This window comes from Halichoerus grypus, chromosome X, assembly GCF_964656455.1.
Source record: "Halichoerus grypus chromosome X, mHalGry1.hap1.1, whole genome shotgun sequence".
Lineage (NCBI taxonomy): Eukaryota > Metazoa > Chordata > Mammalia > Carnivora > Phocidae > Halichoerus > Halichoerus grypus.
Genome location: NC_135727.1, coordinates 111,952,865 through 111,975,289, shown reverse-complemented (window position 1 = coordinate 111,975,289; position 22,425 = coordinate 111,952,865). Strand labels below are relative to the sequence as shown.

The 22,425-nt window shown below is 42.9% G+C and overlaps 1 protein-coding gene across 7 annotated transcripts in view; it reads right to left on the bottom strand.

The window, feature by feature from the left end:
* PCYT1B (phosphate cytidylyltransferase 1B, choline) overlaps positions 1 to 22,425 on the bottom strand; it is a 139,755-nt gene that overhangs the window by 91,636 nt on the left and 25,694 nt on the right. For 3 of the 7 annotated variants that reach the window (XM_078064726.1, XM_078064721.1, XM_078064727.1), the window contains exon 1: positions 21,134 to 21,492. The exons of 1 other annotated variant lie outside the window; for it this stretch is intronic. In XM_078064726.1, the coding sequence (XP_077920852.1) occupies positions 21,134 to 21,250 (117 nt within the window). In that variant the 5' untranslated portion in view covers positions 21,251 to 21,492. Of the gene's footprint in view, positions 1 to 21,133; positions 21,494 to 22,425 lie in introns of those variants that run through there. 3 more of the 7 variants (XM_078064722.1, XM_078064724.1, XM_078064728.1) reach the window with 2 other exon arrangements.

The window sequence follows — 22,425 nt, the reverse complement described above, 5'->3', positions numbered from 1 at the left end:
GTACTGGCAGAAAAACAGACATACAGACCAATGGAACAGAATAGAGAACCCAGGTATGGACCCTCAACTCTATGGTCAAATAATCTTTGACAAAGCAGGAAAAAACATGCAATGGAAAAAAGACAGTCTTTTCAATAAATGGTGCTGGGAAAATTGGACAGCCACATACAGAAGAATGAAACTCGACCATTCTCTAACACCATTCACAAAGATAAACTCAAAGTGGATGAAAGACCTCAATGTGAGACAGGAATCCATCAAAATCCTAGAGGAGAACATAGGCAGTAACCTCTTTGACATCGCCCACAGCAACTTCTTTCAAAATACATCTCCAAAAGCTAGTGAAACAAAAGCAAAAATGAACTTTTGGGACTTCATCAAGATAAAAAGCTTCTGTACAGCAAAGGAAACAGTCAACAAAACAAAGAGGCAACCCACAGAATGGGAGAAGATATTGCAAATGACACTACAGATAAAGGGCTGGTATCCAAGATCTATAAAGAACTTCTCAAACTCAACACCCAAAAAACAAATAATCAAGTCAAAAAGTGGGCAGAAGGGATGAAAAGACACTTCTCTGAAAAAGACATACAAATGGCTAACAGACACATGAAAAAAATGTTCATCATCATTAGCCATCAGGGAAATCCAAATCAAAACCACATTGAGATACCACCTTACACCAGTTAGAATGGCAAAAATGGACAGGGAAAGAAACAACAAATGTTGGAGAGGTTGTGGAGAAAGGGGAACCCTCTTACACTGTTGGTGGGAATGCAAGCTGGTATAGCCACTTTGGAAAACAGTGTGGAGGTTCCTCAAAAATTTAAAAATAGAGCTACCCTATGACCCGGCAATTGCACTCCTGGGTATTTACCCCAAAGACACAGATGTAGTGAAAAGAAGGGCCATATGCACCCCAATGTTCATAGCAGCAATGTCCGCAATAGCCAAACTGTGGAAAGAGCCGAGATGCCCTTCAACAGATGAATGGATAAAGAAGATGTGGTCCATATATACAATGGAATATGACTCAGCCATCAGAAAGGATGAATACCCAACTTTTACATCAACATGGATGGGACTGGAGGAGATTATGCTAAGTGAAATAAGCCAAGCAGAGAAAGTCAATTATCATATGGTTTCACTTATTTGTGGAACATAAGGAATAGCATGGAGGACATTAGGAGAAGGAAGGGAAAAATTGGGGGGGGGGGACTTGGAGGGAGAGATGAACCATGAGAGACTATGGACTCTGAGAAACAAACAGGGTTTTAGAGGGGAGAGGGGAGGGGGAAGGGGGGATTGGTTAGCCCGGTGATGGGTATTAAGGAGGGCACGTACTGCATGGAGCACTGGGTGTTATACGAAGACAATGGATCATGGATCACCACATCAAAAACCAATGATGTATTGTATGGTGACTAACATAACATAATAAAATTAGAAAAAAATAAAAATAAAAATAAAAAAAGCTATTAGATGGGGCGCCTGGGTGGCTCAGATGGTTAAGCGTCTGCCTTCGGCTCATGTCATGATCTCCAGATCCTGGGATCGAGCCCCTCTTCCTCTGCCTCTCCCCACTGCTCATGCTCTCTCTCTCTCTCTCTCTCTCTCTCTGTATCTCTCTGTCTCAAATGAATAAATAAAAAATTCTTTAAAAAAAAAAGCTATTAGATGTTACATAAAATATACCATGCAAACATCCGAGTGCAAAAAAAGGTCAGTAGAACCTGTACTTAAGCAACGTTCATCGAAGCCTGACAAGTGGACCAGACAGCAAGCTAACCAACCAATTAGAATGTAGCATAGTACTGCTGATGCTGACAGCCAGCTGCAGAATTGCTTGTTTATGCTAAGCTCTTTTTTTTTTGAGATTTTATTTATTTATTTGTCAGAGAGAGAGAGCACGCACACAAGCAGAGGGAGGGAGAAGCAGGCTCCCTGCTGAGCAGGGAGCCCGATGTGGGGCTCAATCCCAGGACCCTGGGATCATGACCTGAGCTGAAGGCAGACGCTTAACCAGCTGAGCCACACAGACATCCCCTATGCTAAGCTCTTCTTAACTGCAATAGGACAATCCACTCATACAGGCCTGAGTTCAAATCTTAGCTCCATTATTTAATATCCATTTGATTTTTTAAATATGATCTTTAAAAAACTGCTGGTCCTGGGGCTCAGTACGTTAAGCAGCCCACTCTTGATGTCAGCTCAGGTCATGATCTCAGGGTGGTGGGATCGAGTCCCCCTCCCCCCACTCTGCCCTTAGCAGGGAGTCTGCTTCTCTCCTTCTCCCTCTCTCTCTGCCCCCCACCCCCCTGCTCATGCACCCTTACTCCCGCTTTCTCTCAAATAAATAAATAAATCTTTTTTAAAAATTGCTGCTCCTTAACCTCTCTAACCTTCAGTATCTTCACCTATAAAAGGGAGATAATTAAATGATCTACCTCATGAAGCTGCTGTAAGGAGTAAATGAAATGATGAATGTATGAGTAATATCTTCCTTCTATTTCTCCAGAATCCACTCTCTTCCAGACCCTTCTCTACTCTCCTCTGTATGGCTTCCTGTATGGACTGCACTAATGGGCTCCACTGCCTTTCTGTTTCACGTTGGGTGGGGTCCATGAGAAGTACGCAAAACACCAGAGGGCAGGGCAAGAGTGAGCTCAGGCTATCTTTCCCCTTGGCTTCCTCCCTGCTAGGAAGCAGTATGTTATTTCTGTCCTCTTACCAAAATCCACAGTTTCCATTGAGAGGCCCCTCTTTATATAGAGGGCTCTGCAAAGTTCTAGTAACCACCGTCTCCCTGACCCCTTCATGCCTAGGAGTGACAACCCCTAACATTTCCAGGCCGAGGGTGCATACCATCTCTTGAGGTTTCCTGAAGCTCTGCCCACACCCTTGTAAATAGTCCCTTTTATTAAACCGTTTTTCCTATTTCCCACTTAGAGTGAGCCGTCTGTCTCTCGGCAGGGCCTTGACTGATAGAGTATACATAATAGTATGGCTGCCAGCCTCAATAAATGTTCACTAGCAAACGTTGATGAGGCATGCTAGAAGCACAGTGATCAATTGAAAAGTGAATTACCCATAGTTAATAAAGTCATAACCATCTCAAGAACGTCTTCCAGTAGGAAAGAATTTTACAGCAACATGACGGCATTTTCATCAGGATTTGCAAAAGAGATGGGAACGGGACTTCAGAAAGAAGCAGGCGTTCTGCCTCAGGACTCACCAGCTTTAGAACTGCAAATTCAGAATTAGAAAAAGACATCACAAAATCGCAGCCCTCAGTCTCATTCTGTTAGGTTTGTATTTACCAGCTGCTGAACATAACTCTTAAGGCATGATTTTATTTGAGATCAGAATATGTTCATCTTCCGAAGAAAGGGAAGAAAAAGTAGATTTTATACTTGACCCTAGGCCCAACATATGTAAATCACTAGATTCTTGGACTGTGTCCGTGATTATGCAGAATCTCAGATCAGGCAGCTGCCGCAAAGCTTTGACAGATGCCAGTGGAATGGAGAAAAAGGACGCCTAGCACATGGCTCCGCACCAAGAAATATCTATTTTTCATCTAGCTAAGTATGGCAGGCACATATTATGAAGTAATAAGCACCATTAAAAACAGTAAGATACATACACACAGACAAGGAAAATTTTTTAGGACTTTTCCTAGTGACAAAGCACTATGTGTAATATGTATACAGGTTATATGGTATATCATTTATGGTTAAAGAGAGAGAGAAATAGGTAACTGTGGAGGAAGAGTTTAGAACTGTACTGCCCAATGGGGCAGCCATTAGCCACATGTGCCTATTTAAACTCAAATTATATTTCGTGAAATTAATGAAATATAATTAAAAACTCAGTTTCTCAGTCACTCCAGCCACACTTTAAGCACTCAATAACCAAAGGTGGCTAGTGGCTGCTACTATATTAGCCCAGATATAGAACATTCCTACCATCACAGAAAGTTCTATTGGACAGCCCTGGCCTAGAAGGATACACAACAAATTAACTGGGGTTACCTCTGGGGAAGAAGACCACATCGGGAGAAGAGATGAAAGGATGTTTTCATTGTTTACTCCATTTATGTCTGTTATTTTGTTTTATTTTTACATGAGAACACATTCATATAATTTATCTACTTTTAAAATAAAATTAAAGAAATATATCCTATCTTGGGAATTCAGAGATACAGGAAATTTAATCCAGGATCAGGTGTTCCAAATGTCAGAGAACATGTCTAACAGGAAAACAGGAGTACTTTAAAAAATAAGAACTATATTTATAAACTGTTAAATGATATTATTCTCAGGTATATGGAACATTTAAAACTCATCTGAGCTTTTAAAAACAATTTAAATGGTCTTCATAGTATCTACCTTCTATTCATTTTTCCAACATCCAACAAACACTCCTTGAGGGCTTGCTGTGTGCCAGGCACTGGTTTTAGGTTCTGAGGATACATCAGGGAACATAACAAGACCTGAAAAACCCTGCCTTTGTGATCCTTAAAGATAATGAACAACAAAAAAGAATGTGAAATGCATAATATGTTAAAAGGTGATAGTGCTTAGAAAAAATTAAAGCAAGGAAGGGGGATAAAAAATGTAGGGGGCTCACCCATAAATAGGATAGCCAAGGGAGTTGATGTATGTGTCAATATATAAAGGATCAACTGATCCAGGCAGAGAAAGAACATTCCAGGCAGAGGAAAAATCAAGTGCAAAGGCCCTGAGGCAGTAGCATGCCCAGCTTCTTCCAGGAATAACAAGAAGGCCAGTATGCCTGCAGGAAGTGAACAAAAAAAAAGTAGTAGGAGATACAGCCAGAGAGGTAAGGTACAAAGAAGGAGATGGGAGACACCCAATGGTGTGTGGTTTTTAGGATGCTGTAAAGACTGGCTTTCACTGAGAAGATGGAAGCCATCAGAGTTGTGAACAGGGAGTAATATGATTGGAGTCTTAACAGGACCACCTGGCTGCTATGCTGAGGTTTAACTCTCAAAGGTCAAAAGCAGAAGCAAGGAAACCACTAAGGTAACTGGTGTAATCATCAGGCAAGACTAGGTAGATGGAGGCTGGGGCCAGGGTGAGGTGGTGAGAAGTAGTCGGATTCTGGATAGATTTTGAATAAATAAAATTTGAAATTGATTGAATGTAGAATGTATAAGAACGAGAGGAGTCAAGATAACTGCAAAGTTACCAGCCCGAAGAACTAGAAAGATGGCATTGCCATTTCCTACCATGGGGAAGACACTGGCAGAGTAGGTTTGAGGGTGGGAGGGATAGGCTGGGGAAATCAAGAATTCCATTCTCACACATTTGGTTTGACATACCTATTAGATCTCCCAGTGAAGACATCAGGTAGGTAGTTGGCTTTACAAGTCTGGAGTTGGGGACAGAGAACTAAGCTAGAGAAACAGGTTAAGAAACCACAGGCATATAAATGATATCTAAAGCCACTAGACTAGATTCATTCATTCAGCTCAGAGCATGAGTGCAGGCTGAGGCAAGGTCCTGGTTGTCTAATGAGGAGACATTGTGTATTTATGACCAACCTCCCCAGACTACTGCCAGCTCTAAGAAAATGGGGACTTGAACTGTCCTAGTCATTGCTATATCCCTAATTCCTAGGTCAGTAGCTGGCAGACAGAAGGTTCTGGGTAAACATTTGTTGAATGGAGGAATTTAGAATCAATGGAGAGAATAATTACTGATAAAGAACTGGAGAGGGAATTATTGATAATGATTATTGATAACAATTAAGCTGAATAAGAAATACAATTACCAGTATTTCCTATCTTTTTCTTATCATCATGATATATACTACAGAAAACTTGGGAAAATAAACAAAGAAAAGCAAAACTCACCAATAATTCTACTTCCCAAATATAACCATTGTTAGCACTTTCTAGATTTCTTTTAGGGCTTTCTGATGTATTATGCATACATATTAACAACTTTGGAATCTTAACTACAGGGACAGTTTTTTCCACTCAGTATGTCAGGATTACTCTGTCATGTAGTCTTCAACTTCCTATTTTTAAGGGTGTTATCTGGTGGTTCCATACCCCATTTTTCCCTAGCCCTGAGCCTCAAATTCCCAAGCATGATTCTTTTAGGCAAGACAATGAAAAGCAAGGGCATCATATCCCAAAGATAGGATGTTAAAATTAAAAAGACAGGAGGGAAGCAGCAGCACCTGACTTATCTGTTCATTTTTCTATTTTGAAAGTTTGCAAGTGGCACCAGAAAATACAATATAGGCGAAGGAAGTTGAATCGTGAAGGGAGAAGCCCTAGTTGGCCTGGAGGCAAGCGCTGGTTGGTGCAGGTCCTGAGAGGAGAGATTAGCACGTATCCCCAAATGAGACAGAACAGACCATGGTTAAATTGAGCGGTAAGATAAATGTGAAGATTAGCCCATTCAATAAAGTCATTTCCTTTTCCAAAGGTTCTGGGTAACTGGTCACCCACTATGCTTAGCAGCCACCTCCGGGCTTGGCCCACCCAACACTAACGACATCGGGCTCCAGCAGGGTGTATGAGACCCAAGTTGCTCAAATGCACCAGCCGTGGCCACTTCATGACATCCCCCACCCTCTCAGGAATCAAGGCTTCTGCAAAATCACATCACTATTGTTTTTAATAGACTTTATTTTTTAGAGAAGTTTCAGGTACACAGCAAAACGAGCAGAAGGTACAAATTATTTCCCATTTAACTCACTAATTTTGATAGCTATAAGGCATTCCACTGAATAGAAAAACCAGAATTTATTTAAATCTCTCTCTGTTGTTGAATATTAAGTTGTTTATGTTTTACTAATATAAATAACATTCTAAACATAGTTCTGAACCTCTGATTATTTCCTTAGGATAGATGCCTAGGAACTGAATTACTTAGCCAAGGGGTATGAACATTTTAAAGATAAATATTTGTAGGACATTGTAACATGTATCGGTAAATTAGCTTCTACAAAAACTGTCTCGTTTATACTCACATTACAGTGTATGAAAGCACCTAGCTTGCTGCCATCTCACCGGCTCTGAGTATTATCTTTGTAATTTTATAGACCAAAAAATGGCATCACGCTGCTTCAATTTGCATTATTTTGATTACAAAAAAGATTGAACGTTTTTCAAATGTTTATTAGCCATTTGTATTTTCTTCTGAGAATAATCTGTCCTTGGCTCATTTTTCTATTGTTGAGGATGAGTATTTTGAAGTTAGTTAAAAGCAAAAGCAGAGCACAGTTTAAAAAATTATCTTAAATATCTTGAAAAAAAATACATTTTCCAACTTTATCTCAAGTTCCCTCATAAAAGGGCCATTTTTTAAACCCATGTGTGAACACCTGCATCTAGGTCAGACGAGAAATTACTGCCCTTCCAGTGACCAGAGATCAGAAATTGTATCATGTCCTAGGGATCCAGGCTTCCTTAACACACTGAGCACCCATAAGCCGTAAGCCCCCCACACCCATGTGCCATCTTCTGAAATGTACTGTAAATAATACTACATTTCACTTATTCTAAAATGTACGTTTTCTCCCACATTTTAACATCTCTGAGATTAGGAGAGGGTCTTACAAGAAATGTCTGAAAATCAGTGTCGGCAATTTTCTGACATTGTAACATCCTTGCAATGGGACTCTATCTCATAATTAATGGCATCTTAGATTCCTGAAATGCAGAGATGCTACTGGCAATAGAAAATAATCATTTTTACCTAGAGATTTAAAAATTCCAGACTCTAAATCAATTTTTCTTAGGCAACTGAGCTTAAGGAGTTTATACTGAATATCAGTAACAACCTTATATCTTATTCATATCCCATTCCTTCCCCAAAGGACTTGAGGTGACTTCAAAAAAATAAAATTTGGGGGCGCCTGGGTGGCTCAGTCGTTGGGCGTCTGCCTTCGGCTCAGGTCATGATCCCAGGGTCCTGGGATCGAGCCCCGCATCGGGCTCCCTGCTCGGCGGGAAGCCTGCTTCCTACTCCCCCTGCTGTGTTCCCTCTCTCGCTGTGTCTCTCTCTGTCAAATAAATAAATAAAATCTTTAAAAAAAATAAAAATAAAAAATAAAATTTGTAAGTTTAATAGTTGCAAGATCTGGGTTGAGGGAGGAAATACGGTTTTCAACAAAAATCAGAGGCAAAATGAGCATCCAGGAATACCTATCCCAGTTCTCTACACTTCCGGCAGGTCACAAAAATGACTTGAAGCTCTCAGCAGTCGAAGCAAAGAGAAAGACAAAGTTAATATTGTCCGTAAGCAAAAAACAAAATAGCTACTGAGGAGAAGCACAGCACTTCCTGATGCCGGATTTCATAGAAATTCCTCCAGCGGTGCTTCCATAAGGGACATGCTGGGGGATGCTCTGTAGTGGAACTAACATACTCAACACCACCACCCTGATAAAGAAACTCCTGTTTCTTTTTAAAGGTTTTATTTATTTATTTATTTGAGAGAGAGAGAAAGAGAGAGTGCTCACAAGTGGGGGGGGAGGGAGGTGGGCAGAAGGAGAAGCAGACTCCCCGCTGAGCAGGGAGCCTGACTCGGGGCTTGACAGGAGCCCAGGATCATGACCTGAGCCAAAGGAAGACGCTTAACCGACTAAGCCACCCAGGCGCCCCAAGACAATCTTGTTTTTTACATTTGTCTCTGTGACACCCTCCACGCTAGGTGGAGCCTCAGAACCAAAAAGCTCTTCAAAAGAGCATTTCTACAAGAGGCCAAACATGCAGTCTGAAAATGTGGTCCTCTCCCTCACTGCTGGATCCAAGGACAAGATCTAGAATATGGAGACCATAATTCTGATGTGGGATGGGCAAGACAATCCGTTAGAGAGCAACACTGGTGCTTAGATTTATTTTTCAAGTTAAAAAACAAGAAGCAGGGGCACCTGGGTGGCTCGGTCATTAAGTGTCAGCCTTCAGCTTAAGTCATAATCCCAGGGTCCTGGGATCAAGCCCCATCGGGCTCCCTGCTCCACCAGGAGTCTGCTTCTCCCTCTCCCACTCCCCCTGCTTGTGTTCCCGCTCTCGCTGTGTCTCTGTCAAATGTATAAATAAAATCTTAAAAAAAAAAACCAAGAAGCATTACTGATACCTAATTCTAAGATGCAGATTTATACTGGTGCCCTATCTCTGTCAACATAAAGTCTATGAGGTGTCCTCAAGGAAGAACATAAGTTGTACGATTGAGAAGGGTGGCCTGGGTCCCCTGGCATTTTCATTTGCTTTCAGCTTATTGTAATATAGTGTGGTTTGCCTGGGCCTGGATAAGGGCATTTGTAGATTATATTACCCAGTTTTAACTAAACCAATGCTCGCAAGATCACCAAGTGACTTAAAGCATTTCCCACAATGAAATAGGAACGCAAAAAATAATACAAGCATAGATGAACGACAAGAACATGGCAGAGCTGACCCTTCTAGTCCTTGCAGGAGTCTTGCATCAGCCACATTATCAGGTGTGCACAATGAAGACCTAATTAGATCCAGAGGAAGACATCTAAATAGACCATTAATACAAAAGAGACTATTTCAAATATCCGTTCCCATTAACATTAAACTTCACCTGGAGCGTCTACTGTACCTTGAGATATCAGGTAATGATCATATGAAGCTACTGTAGTTACCATGATACTGAAAAGCAAAGCATCCCGAACACGAAGACCAACCTCTGTGATTTTTTTCAGCAATGTTTCAAGACATGATACTCAACCAGTCCTTTACAAAATACTGTGGCATGCAATGATAAACGTGAGAAGCCTTTTCAAATTTCCCTAATTCAATAAAGAAAAGCCGAAAGTCTCATACCACTGCAGAAACATCTGCTCTTCATGCCACAATAAAATGGGCTGCTCTAGTATGTGGGGAAAAAAGTGATGTCAAACTAAAATGAATTCTTTTGTCAGTCAAATATATTTAGAAGACATATAGAAAACATTGCTGCAGACTGGAAGAAACAAGCATTAGAACAAATTATGCAGTGTGGGAGGTTTGCTATACAGTTGGATGGAAGTACAGATATTTCTAACATGTCGCAGCTTGAGGTATTTGCTAGATTCTATTTCAATAATAACCCCCCCCCCTTTTTTTTTCTGAGCCGCTAAAAGAAAGATGTTCCAAAGAAGATTTTCCAAAGAAAGATATTCCAAAGAAGATTGTGCAAAGTGGATGACTTCTTTAATAAAAACAATATTTTAGGGTCAACTGGTGGCTCAGTCAGTTAAGCGTCTGCCTTTGGCTCAGGTCATGATACCAGGGTCCTGGGATCGAGTCCCAAGTCAGGTTCCCTGCTCAGCGGAGAGCCTGTTTCTCCCTCTCCCTCTGTATCCCCACTCCCACCCCTGTGCCCGCTCATGCTCTCTCTTGTTCACTCTCTCTTGCTCTTTCAAATAAGAAACCTTTAAATATATATATATATTTTACGGGAAAAAAAAACACGTAAGTATACCTACCAATGAAGAAACAGCAATGCTGTTAGACCCCAAATTCCCACCAATTTGAGAAATACCTCTCCGTCTTCTTTTCAATACCCTTCCTCTATTGGATCTCTAAATTTTGTTCCTTGGGATTCCATCCTGGAAGACTCGGGGGTAATGTAGATTCATTTAACCAGATCTCATGCAGAGATAGGCAAACACAGGGAGGATTCCTTTAGCTTTAATTACAGCTCTTCTATTTTTCTTCCCTTAAAAAAACCTCATAGGGTGGTTCGGGGTCAGTCATTTCCTAGGATTTGCCCTACAGCAGCATTATCCAGAGGCACCCTTGCTAGCTAACCAGTTCCATCCACTTCCTTCTGAGTCCAGAAACAGACTGTGAGGCCTGGCCGTTGTTATAAAACACATATAGATTGGACACCATGGCTTTTAAGTCACAAATAACCCGACTAGGGCTAGACTGGTCCTAGAAGTAAGTTCCAGGGCTTACCTGTGTTCTCTTTGGGGCTGGGTACTGACCCCTGGAGCACAGTGAAGCTCTCTTAATGGCCAAGAGCTGTAATTGTAGGTAGGAACTGACACTGTTCCTTAGAATGTTATCTGTGAGGTCACCAGAATTGTTTGGAAATGGGCAATCGGTTGTAGAGTATACCCTCTCTCCATTACCGTGGTCAGAATATCTTTCAACATTGTATTAAAGAACAATACACATACAGAAACGTGCACATATCCTAAGGGTGTAACTCCGAACTTTCACGAAATGAGCATATGCAGCACCCGGATCAAGTAACCAACCAATGACAGCATCCGTCCTGTGCTCTCTCAGCTGTCCTGACGTCTAAACTCACAGGCTGGTGTGCTTACTTTTAAAATGCTTCATGGATAATGGAATCATGCGGTGTATATTCTTTTGCGTCCGGCTTCTTTCATTCAATATTATGTTTGTGAGATTTATCCGTATTTTTGCACGTGGCTGTAGATTCTTCTTTTCCATTGCTGTGTAGCATTTCATTGTGTGAAAATACAACAGTTTATCCATTCTACTTCTGCTGGGGATTTGGGTCATTTCCAGTTGGAGTTATTATAAATAATGCTGCTAAGATCATCCTAATACTCATCTTTTGTGACCATATGTACAAATTTACTAGGAGAAGACTTGCAGGGTCAAAAATATTTACTTTGAAGTTCTAAATTTACTACCAAGAACCTAGCCATCTTAATTGTTTCTATTCCTGGTCCCGAAGGCGGACAATATGACACGGGAGAGCTAAATACAGCATTTGTCAAAGTACACGCAAAAACACCTTGCTTCCGACTCATCTGGAAACGTGAGCAGGTGATTCTCTGCTCGCTGATGTTGGGGAACTGGGTGTAGTGGAAACAGGGGACTTTAGAAGTCAGACAAAACTCATTTGAAATCCCAGCTTTATCAGTTAGTACTTGATCTTTGGGGAATCACTTAATTCCTGCTTTCCTTATTTATTACACAGAGAATAGTAATTCTTACTTCACAGGTCTGCACCCCGGTTAGACGAGGGAACATGGAAAAGGCACCATTTCCCCCATTTACCCACAGAGGACAAGGAGTGAGACCCCTAGTCTTAAGTCCAGCATAGAATAATTCCCTTTTAACTAAATAATGCGGACGTACGAGAGAATTCAGTATCACGTGACTGTGCCTACAGTCAGTATGAGGCAGACTAGAGATAAGCACAGAAGCCTGCCTGTACCAGGAACAGGCTTTCCACATCATTCACAATACTTCTATTAACCCATTATTATTGTTGTTGTTCTTCTTAAAAGTCAGCTTAAAGAGACATCAGCACACTGTTACATGGATGTCAGGTTCAACGTGCATGAATTACTCAGTGGAAAACAAAAACACCAAGTCAGAGACTTGGGTGGGAGGGCGGAGAGGATATGAAAATGAATCCGGCTCACTGGGCTGGCCTCGTGTGGCCCGGCACATTATTACACAGGTGCACACTAACTGGGCTTGTGGCTTTATTTTCTAATTACTGTGTTTTCAAGTGTGCCTTCCAGATTGTTGAGTGTTCAACTGTCTCTTTATCCCCAAGCAGGGTCAGCTTCCCCAGCCTCCCATACAACCTGTCTCATGCTGGGATAAAGAGGAAGGTAGAAATGTTAAAACAATAATGCTATGGTCTGAGACTAACAACGGGTAATCAGATCCTAGCAAGGCAGAGGCTGTTCCCTGGGAGATTATTGCAAGAAAATAGGCCTCGCTTGCAATGACTTGGTTTGCTCCTACCTTCCTTGCTTTCTCCTTTTCCTTTCGCCCCCAGACATCAGACGGAATAAATCTTTTTTCTACACTTTCTTTTCACCAAGAGGCACCTAGAAGTTTTCACCAAGGTGCCATGAGCGAAAGACTCAAAAGTTTCAAGCCTATGGCCCGAGCCACCGTTGGACTTTAACCAGAAGCATTAAGTGTAGATGGCTAGAGAAGGCCCCCAGAGCTCAATGCCACACTGCCATGCCTCAAAGAAAACCCAGTATTTCAAACTTCAGTATTATGAAATCAATTAGGTTATTGTTCGCATTAAGAAGAGATTCAACCTAGGTTTCTTTGAACAATGACTAGAATGTTCAGCATGTGATTCAGAACACTTTCTGAAGAAGCATCTGAAGAATAAAGTGGGAGAAAACAGGTTTGTACAACACTAATGTAAAGTTCCAGAGTATTTTGCAAACATTTGTTATTCATATGTAGCCGATGTGTCCTGCCATAAGATCATTCAACCTGTTTTTATCCCAGATGGATAAAACCAAAAGGAGGGGAGGGTTGGGGTGGCCCTGATTTGTGAGAAGAGCATGAGATCAAACAGAACGCACTGGGGTGGAGCATGTTCCATGGCTAGGGAAGCTAGAATCACCATCTTGGAGCCGGGAAAGATCATCTCTTCAGCCCATCGTAGGTGACAGAATGGAGGTCCAGAGAGGAGAAGCAATTGGCTTAAGCCCACACAGTAAGTCAACGGCAAAACTCAAGTTGGAATGAGACTGTGGGCTCCAGCAAGCAAAGACCAGGCTGCAGCATACTTGTCTTGCCAGGCCCCAGCCCTTCCACTGTGGGCCAGCCCAGCTCCCCCTGGAGCTCCCAATCTAGATCTGCCTTGATCTCGGGGGTTGGTGTGGAGCCCCAGAAGCCATAAGGGAACAGATCCATTCCCTCTCACTGGAACCACATCTCATCAGGAACTACTCAGCCTTCCCACCCTTCCCTAGCCCCACCCCTAGCCTGGAGGCCTCTGGAAAACCCTGGGGTTGGACCCAACTTCTCAGGCTATCCCATACTTACACTTCTGCACCCGCCAGAACCTAGCACTAACTTCACCTCCACCTTCACAGAGAAGACTGAAGCTATCAGATAAGACAGGCTTTCAACCAACATTCAATACCCTCTCCCTTTAAAACTCCTTACCCAAAACATCCTTGCCAGCTTCCTCACTATCACGGTGAAAGAAGTCTCTTTTCCTACCTGAAGCCAATTCTTCCACTTGTTCACTAGAACCCAACGTCTCCAGCCCAATGCTCATTCCCTTCCTCATTTTCCCCCTATCACTTTCACTTTCTCCCGCTGGCTCTATGCCGTTTATATTCAAGTACAAGTTACTACCATCTTACAAGAATGAGCCAACCAAAAGCCTTGGCACACTGGATGAACGGAAGGAAGAATGGAAGCAAAGGAGGATATATAGAAGGAAAAAAGGAAGAGAAAAAAGCTAGCCTCTCTCAACCCTAAATCCTGATTTATCCACCTTTGGATCCTACACATTGTATCTGCTTACCCTCTCAGGCAACCTTCTACCTCCCCACCTTCTAAAGCCTCTTCAACTCATTGCCATCTGGCTTCTGCTCCCATCACATCACTGAAATATCCACCATTGACCTCTTCTTTCTAAGTAATGAGGGTAATTTTCCTCATTATCTCACTTAATCTCTCTGCTGCATTTGGTTCTACTGGACGTTCCCACCACAGAACTTATCCTGCTGTTGGCCCCCTGATTTCCCAGATATTAGACAACTACCTGTCTTCTTTTCATGATCCTTCCTCTACTGGCTCTTTAAATGGTGTTCCTCAGGGTTCCATTCTGAAAAGATTCTGGGATCAAGTAAATTAATTTAACCAGATTTCATATAAAGACAGGCAGATATGAGGAGCCTCCTAATAGCTTTAATTACAGCTCTACTATTTTTCCCCCTTCTAAGAACCTGATAGTATGGCTCAGAGTCAGTTATCTTCTAGAATTACCCTGTAGTAGGATTATCCTGAGGCGCTCTTGCTAGCTAACCATTTCCATTATCATTTTCTTAGTCCAAAAACTGTCTGACTCAATTTCACTCCCATCAGTTTCACTACTTCAATTTCACTTCCATCTCCTCCATGCTGACCTCAGCCAGATCTCCAGCTCCAGCTCAGAACTCTCTCCTGAGTTCCAAAACCAAACATTGACTAGACACTTATAAGTCAAAGTCTCCATGGCATCCCCAACAGAACTCTTACAAACTACTGTCCCCTGATACTACACCTGAGTGATGGCGCCCACTTGAGGGAGCCAGAAAACGGAGTCTTCCTTGGTACTGGCCAACCCTCAGACTCAGTTATCAAATCCTGGGTGTTGACCTCCTTAGTGTCTCCCATATTCATCCCGTTCTCTCCTTCTCCACTGCCCCATCCATAACTTCAAATTTAATATAATTCTCCTTTGGTGAGCCTCCTAACCAAAACACAATAGGGCAAAAGGAAATATTAAGAGTGCAAAATATGGGGGTGCCTGGGTGGCTCAGCTCAGGTCATGATCCCAGGGTCCTGGGATCGAGCCCCGCATCAGGCTCCCTGCTTGGCGGGAAGCCTGCTTCTCCCTCTCCCACTCCCCCTGCTTGTGTTCCCTCTCTCACTGTGTCTCTCTCTGTCAAATAAATAAACAATAAAATCTTTTTTTAAAAGTGCAAAATATGAAGTAAAGTGGTTTCTTCGCTAAAGTAAATATATGTGTGTATGTGAGTGCTAGACGACACGAAATGTATTTATCATTGTGGCTTCTCTGAGCTCATCCTCCACAGGCCTGTGCAGGTGTCTGAGCTCCCTCTAAAGCCACCTCGGGCTACTAAGCACTTCAAACTGGCTAGTCTGAAGTTAGATGTGTTGCAAGTACAACATACACTCCTGATTTCAGACTTAGTATAAAGAAAAGAACATAAAATACCTCATTATTTTGATACTGATGAATGTTGAAATGATAATATTTTGGATATATCAGGCTAAAGAAAATGTATTATTAAAGTTAATTTCACCTTTTTAAACTTTTTAAACCATGGCTACTAGAAAATTTTAGATTATATTGTATTTCTACTAGATAATGCTGGTCTACACCTACAAAAGGGACTTAAGATCCCCTCAAAAGTAGACTGATCCCTTCCATGTCCCAAAATGTTTTTGGATCAGCAAGTTGTATCTTTTCTTCAAACGCAGGGATTTGTCTCAACTTGGGGATCAAGTGAATGGAATCTTTCCTGCTTCTGCTCAATGGATAAAGTGTAGCTAAAAAAGCTGTGTAAAAGAGACGCCTGGGTGGCTCAGTCGGTTGGGCATCTGCCTTCAGCTTGGGTCATGATCCCAGGGTCCTGGGATCGAGCCCCGCATCAGGCTCCCCGCTCAGCGGGGAGTATGCTTCTCTCTCTGCCTGCCGCTCCCCCTGCTTGTGCTCTCTCGCTCTCTCTGACAGGTGAAGGAATGAAATCTTAAAAAAAAAAGCTGTGTAAAGTCCAACATATTAAAGTCAAATTTACAAAAAAGAAAAAAAAACAACAACCTCTCTTACCAGGGATTTCAGCATCCTGGCATGCTTCCACATTCCAAACTACTGTCTTCTGTTAAGTGGGAATGATCTTCCAGGGCAGGGACAGTGGATTACTTCTTTTATTCCTCCCCCCACACCACCTGGGCCATTGCTATACGTGCAAGTTGCTAACCAGCTGGGTGACTGGATCCTGTTGAGAGGGGACTGAGTTTTCTCTCAGGTACCTTCTAAAGCCCAACGTCACTGAGCACTTTAAATCCTCCTCACTGCCTGGATGAAGACACATATGACCTTCTCATTGCTATACGCACCAACACCAAAATGAAACAAAGAACCTACCCATCTTTTTACCGATTTAGATTTATCTCCTCCATAAGGACTTTAGCATTAGGCAAACTGGGGGAGGGACTGGAGGGATGGTGAAAGAACTTAAAAGAATGGAAGAAACCGATTCACTGATTCCATGCTCAGTACGCCTGACTAGTATCGATCTGCAAGAAATGGAAGTTGCATTTGGAGCGAGACCAACAGGAAGAGGTCTAATAATAACCTTGGGCACAATTCCAGTTGACCACAGTAAATGCCCAAGGAAACTCATGGTTGTTTATTTCACCTACACAGCACATTAAGTATCTCCCTTTTAAAATACATGCTGCTCTGAGTGGTTAAATAGATGGTGATACTAGTAAAGGAAGCCACTGATGTCTCTGGAAATCCAGTCATCTTTCTGAGCATTAGCGGGTGAGCATCCTACTTCCCGACTGACATAATGCACCTTCTGCAAGACAGCAGTCTCTTGGCACAGCTCCACTTTGAAGTAAAGCCTGGAATGAACTCCTGCTAATGTGGCATATCGAACCAGCTCTTTTTTTATTTCCAAGACCTTCTCAGTTGATCAGTGGTACATCCATCTTCATGGAAGTGACCACTGCAAGCTAGAATTACAACTTCCTTCTCACAGCACAAGGCACTCCTAGAAGAACTTGACCAAGGTCGTTAACCGAATCCTCAAGCAGACAACTTCTGGGGTGGCTGGGCCATGTTAGAAAGGGTTTATGGGGTATCTGCTGGGCCCAGAGGATTTGTCCAGGCACAATCTGAGAGTTGGGGAGATATGAGGACACTGTCCTTGCCCACAAAGCATCCTCATCCCTCAGGAATTGGGTCTCCAAGGAGGGCTATTACATCATACCACCCATGGCCACTCGGTTTCTCTTCCTGACAAACAAGCTTAGGAGTCACCTTGCATCATGTTTAAGCAAGTAAAGAGCAAAGAAGGGATAACAAGTCAAGGATCAAGAATAACTATTTTAACAATGGAAAGAAGAGTTCTCAGAAACATCCCAAATCTGAACACCATGGTAAAGTAGTAAGGGTATTAGATTACATCCTAAGATATAAGCTCTATTAGAAAACCTAGGTAATTTCCTGTTATTTCTTTTCTAATTTCCTTTTTTAAAAGATTTTATTTATTTATTTATTTATTTAGAGCACAAGCAGGGAGAGAGGGACAAGCAGACTCCCCAGTGAGCAGGGAGCCCGATGCGAGGCTCGATCCCAGGATCCTGAGATCATGACCTGAGCTGAGGGCAGACGCTTAACTGAGCCACCCAGGAGCCCTCTTTTCTAATTTCTTTATCAGTGTTATTTAATTCTATTTACTCCTCTTTCTGACATTTTTTTCCAATGAAAAATAAGGCAGGTGGAAAAACTCCAAGTACTCCTTTCAGAAAAATTTCTCCTTGAACATGATTACATCGCACCCTCAATATCCTTATCAATTTGCTAGTTACAAAGATCTAAAATATAGATTGCTTCCAAGCCCTGCTTATTTATGCGTGCCCGCTTCCCGCTTCAATTCCTTAAAGGGCTATGCCAGGCCCTATTAGAGACCAGAGATACAGATGACTGGACAGGTTTCTACTCCACATCCCCCAGCAAACTTTGACTCACAGGGAGGTCAGCACACTCCTTTCTGCCCCTCCTGCACCTGCTAACACACCTCTGAGCACGTGGTGCCCGTATCAACTCGTAGGCAAAGTACCTGTTTATGTGTCAGTCTCTTCCAGAACCCCTAGATCACAAAATGTTTGAGGACTCAGCGAGTAGTAGGTACTCAATCAATGCGGGCTGAGTTAAACAGGATCACAACAGACAACCTTGGCTGAAAATATATAGGCAAATGCACATAGACACAGAGCCTCTGTACACAGCTTTTCAACACAGTTCATTACAAAAAGGGCATTTGACACAACTGCTGAGACTTAAATAAAATTTGTACTTAGACAACGACAATCAGCAACATAAGTTCACATTCCAGTACTTGCAGTAAAGCTTTATGACCCTTTATATACCCAGAAATTTCCTTTCGCTATCCCCAGGTGAAGTCCCAGTTTGGGGAGCCAGTGCATGCCTCAGCTAATACAATGAGAACCATTTTGCTAACCGCTACTCTTCTATTTCAGACAATGTTTTGTTATTGAGTCCTGTTTCCTCTAAACTGTATGAATTCCAGTTTGATAACAAGTGGGAGAAGGAGCCTGTCCTCTGAAGGGATATCTGTTAAGTCTTTCATGAACTTTAAGTAACTTTGGAATTCATCAGCCACACCTGCAGTAACCCACATGTGATTTTGAGCAATACGGGTGGGTGCTGGGAGAAACAAAGAATTTATCCAATTTGAAATGTGAAGGTATTAGCAAAGCTAAAGATCAACAGAAACTACTAAACACCATAAAAAGAAATGCTATTCAACATTTTCACTTGGCCACTCTCTCCATCAACAAACTTTAGTTAGTTAGCATGTGCCTTAGCTATTCAAGTAAAATCATCAGCAAAGGAAAGTCGGGCTCTGAAGTGTACATCTCAATTTAGAATATACCCCTACAGTGATCAAAGCTGGCTGAGAAAAGGTGATTCTAAAAATTGAGTAGGGGTTTATAAATTGGCTGCAGCCCCTACTTAAACAGAGCAAAATTTCAGTAGACCATGATAATGATGGACAACATGGAAAGTTTTCATCAAAGGTAGATCGAAGTCATAGCTTTAACAGTTCGACTCCTACTTTAAGTTAGAGCTGCATGAAAGATGGGAAGGGAATGTACCCCACTCCAGAGTGTGTTGTAAGGGCAAGATCTTCCACTTGGCGAGTGTAGACCTCTGGGTTCAAATCGCAGCTCTAGCCCTTGGAAGCAAGGTGACTTTGGGGGAAGTCGCTTACCTGCTCTGAACCTCAGTTTTCTCATTTCTAAAAGAGCAGGGACGGTGGGGTTTAACACTGCCAGCTTTTCAGGGTTCATTAGAGTCTCCTCCAGGATGAGATGTCACAAGTCAGAGTGCAAAGTACTTCAACGTTCTTCCTTCTCTTGATTTCCTCTGCCCACCCTCTCGGGCAGAAGCAACCAAGGGGCAGAATAGTTAAAAGGCAAAAAGGGAAGGAAGAAGTGGGCAGGAGAAACAAATGACGCACAAACTGGAACTGGGTGCTGCCTCTCTCCCCTGCCCTTTACCTGTTAGGAAGGTGTGTGATGCAAATTTCAACAGCGGGTTTAACTTTAAATATGTATGTATGCCATTCAGTAAGCGGCTCAAGTGCTGGGGAGAAGTTCATATTAAACCGCCCTAAGAAAATACATTTTATAAAATAGAAACACAGTGAAGAAAAGCCCACAGCACTCTAATATAAATTCGTTTTCATGTTTTGGGAAGTTGTTCTAAGGCTGCCTTTGAACCTTTGTAACCCTTATGAAGAAATAACAGTTGCGTGATGGGCCTGTCTTGGAATCTATGAGCCCTCATTCAGGGAGTTGAAAGAAAATGCTACATCACTACTTTAAGACAAACAAACAAACAAACCTCTTTCCAGGGTCCAACTCCATGGCTAATCAAAATATGGCCCCTCTTAGCTGGGGGAAATTGCTACAAACAGGATAGCTCTACTAGTGTGCCGCTTGAACTTGAGGGTTCAAAGAGAGGTCTCTCCAAGTTTCCCAAGACTTCAGGGAAGGAAAGACTTCTCAGCAACAGAGAACCCACCCCCCATTTGGTGTTTTTGATTCCTTGAGGATATACACCGAGGTGGTTGAGAACCATCTTCCACACCTGCCTAAATAATCATGCCCAGTGGCAGAGAATCGGATCAAATTTGGGATACCAGTCACTGAGATGGAAGGAAGCTGAGTGCCCCGTTTCCACACTTTCGTTATTAAAGGCATACAACCCCTTTCTAAGTAGTAAACGTAGCTTCCCCGGGGTTCCCACTACCTGAAGACAAACCCTCCCAGCACAGTCCGGAGATGCTTCATTTAAAAGGTACCTTATTTCTAAATACATCACTGAGGGACTCTTTTACTTATTCATTTTGAAATTTTCAAACAAACGGGGAAGTTTTGCTTCCATATCGTTTTCATTTTTCCAAAATTGGCACCAGGCACCCAAATGAGTTGGGCACCAAATCATTTCTCAGATAGAATTTAGAACTTAACAACGGACTCGCCTCAAGCTTTGCGAAGAGAATACCATTTTAAAACGCACTGTAGGATTTTTATCTTCAGACGAGAATACACCTAAAAGGAAAAAGGCCATCCCCTCCTCCCAAGGCAGAAAAACAGCATAGCCCAAGCAGCCCGTTTCCTACCCAGCCAATACAATAATGCTTTGTAAGCTGAGAGCAGCGCCCCGGTATAGAAGCTAAGTATAAACAGCTGAGAAGGATTAGGCAGTAGCTCCATTCTCATTTACATGAAAATCCTCCAAGCATCGTTTTCCTCGCTGGCTGCAGGCGCATAAGGAACTCTTTTGTGCCATAGCCAAGCATAACATTTGCATCCTTTGTCTTTACTTACCAGTCGAGGCTGTGGGCATGTGTGCTCTATTTCCTCCATGGTTTCTGAGGGAGGCTCATTGGAAAGGGATTTTGGGATACCTGTTTCTGACTCAGCATCAGTGGTAAGTACTGGCATGGCCAGTGAATGCTCCCTCCAGCTCTACAGCCTCTGTGAGTCTCCTCCCAGGCAGAGAATGTTTTCTTTGTCACGTATTTTTCTCTTCTTCACCCATCCCCCTTCTTCGCCCCTTCTGTCTGTCTTCGCTGGGGGAAGTGAAGAGGTTACCCCCGACCCCCCACCCGTTTCCTTCTCTGAAAAGCCAAAAGGCAAGGCCTCAGTTTATCACTATAACAACCAGACAGCACTGGAGCGGCGGGTGCGGGATACAGTACCTCATTTGCATGGAGCGCGCTGGTTGGCTACTGTCATCATAGTACCACTCCGCCGGGGAGCGGCCGGGCCCCATTGGCTGGCGAGCCGTGCCCACGGGGCCCGAACTTGCTGCTTTTGTTTCTTCTGCTTAATTCAGTTGCAAAGGTCCCTGTCCACGCAGGGCAAGGAACGGGCGCTGCACTACCCAGATAAGATAAAACCGCTTCCTGAGAAGCCCAGGACTCCTCGACGAAGAACGTAACAGACCTGCACTAAAGAAGGACCACGTCCCTGGCATGTTTCCCTGGAAGGAGTGTTTGATGGGCTATAGTCAGAATTTTGCTAAATAGGAGTCACCCTGAAGACAAAGCAACATTTGGGCCAGCTGGCCTCGGAGGGCCTCTCAGGGTATTTATTGCGGGCACCTGAGTGTTCATCCCCTTGACTGCAAAAAGAGCACTGACAGGCCCCCCGAGGCCTGGTGCAACCTCAGAGCCTACCCCTGGGGCTGCCCTGGGAGGTATTTTGAAGGAAGTAGATTGTCTGACAACCTGCCTCCCACCTCTGACTGCCCTCCCAGTTGCTTCCTCCCTCGGCCACTTCTCCCTCTCCCCGGCTATTCTGCTTTTCCTCAATGAACTCTTGTTACCCTTGTCTGCCTTTCAATGCACTCTTCCATTAATTGGTCTCTTATTCCCCTGCTCCCCTTTTACCAGTCCTGCATCCCATTTCCTAAGCACCCTGCTCTCAGCCAAGTGCTCACGGCAATCCCAGAAACATTCCAGTTGTGGTGTTAGTCACGATGCGCCTTAATGTCTAAATCACCCATGAATATCTCCCATTTTAAGAGGGGTGCTCTGAAGACACGCCTGGAAGAACTTACAAAGCTATTCATTCTAGCGAAATAACACACTTCTAGTAACATTAATAAAACTCAT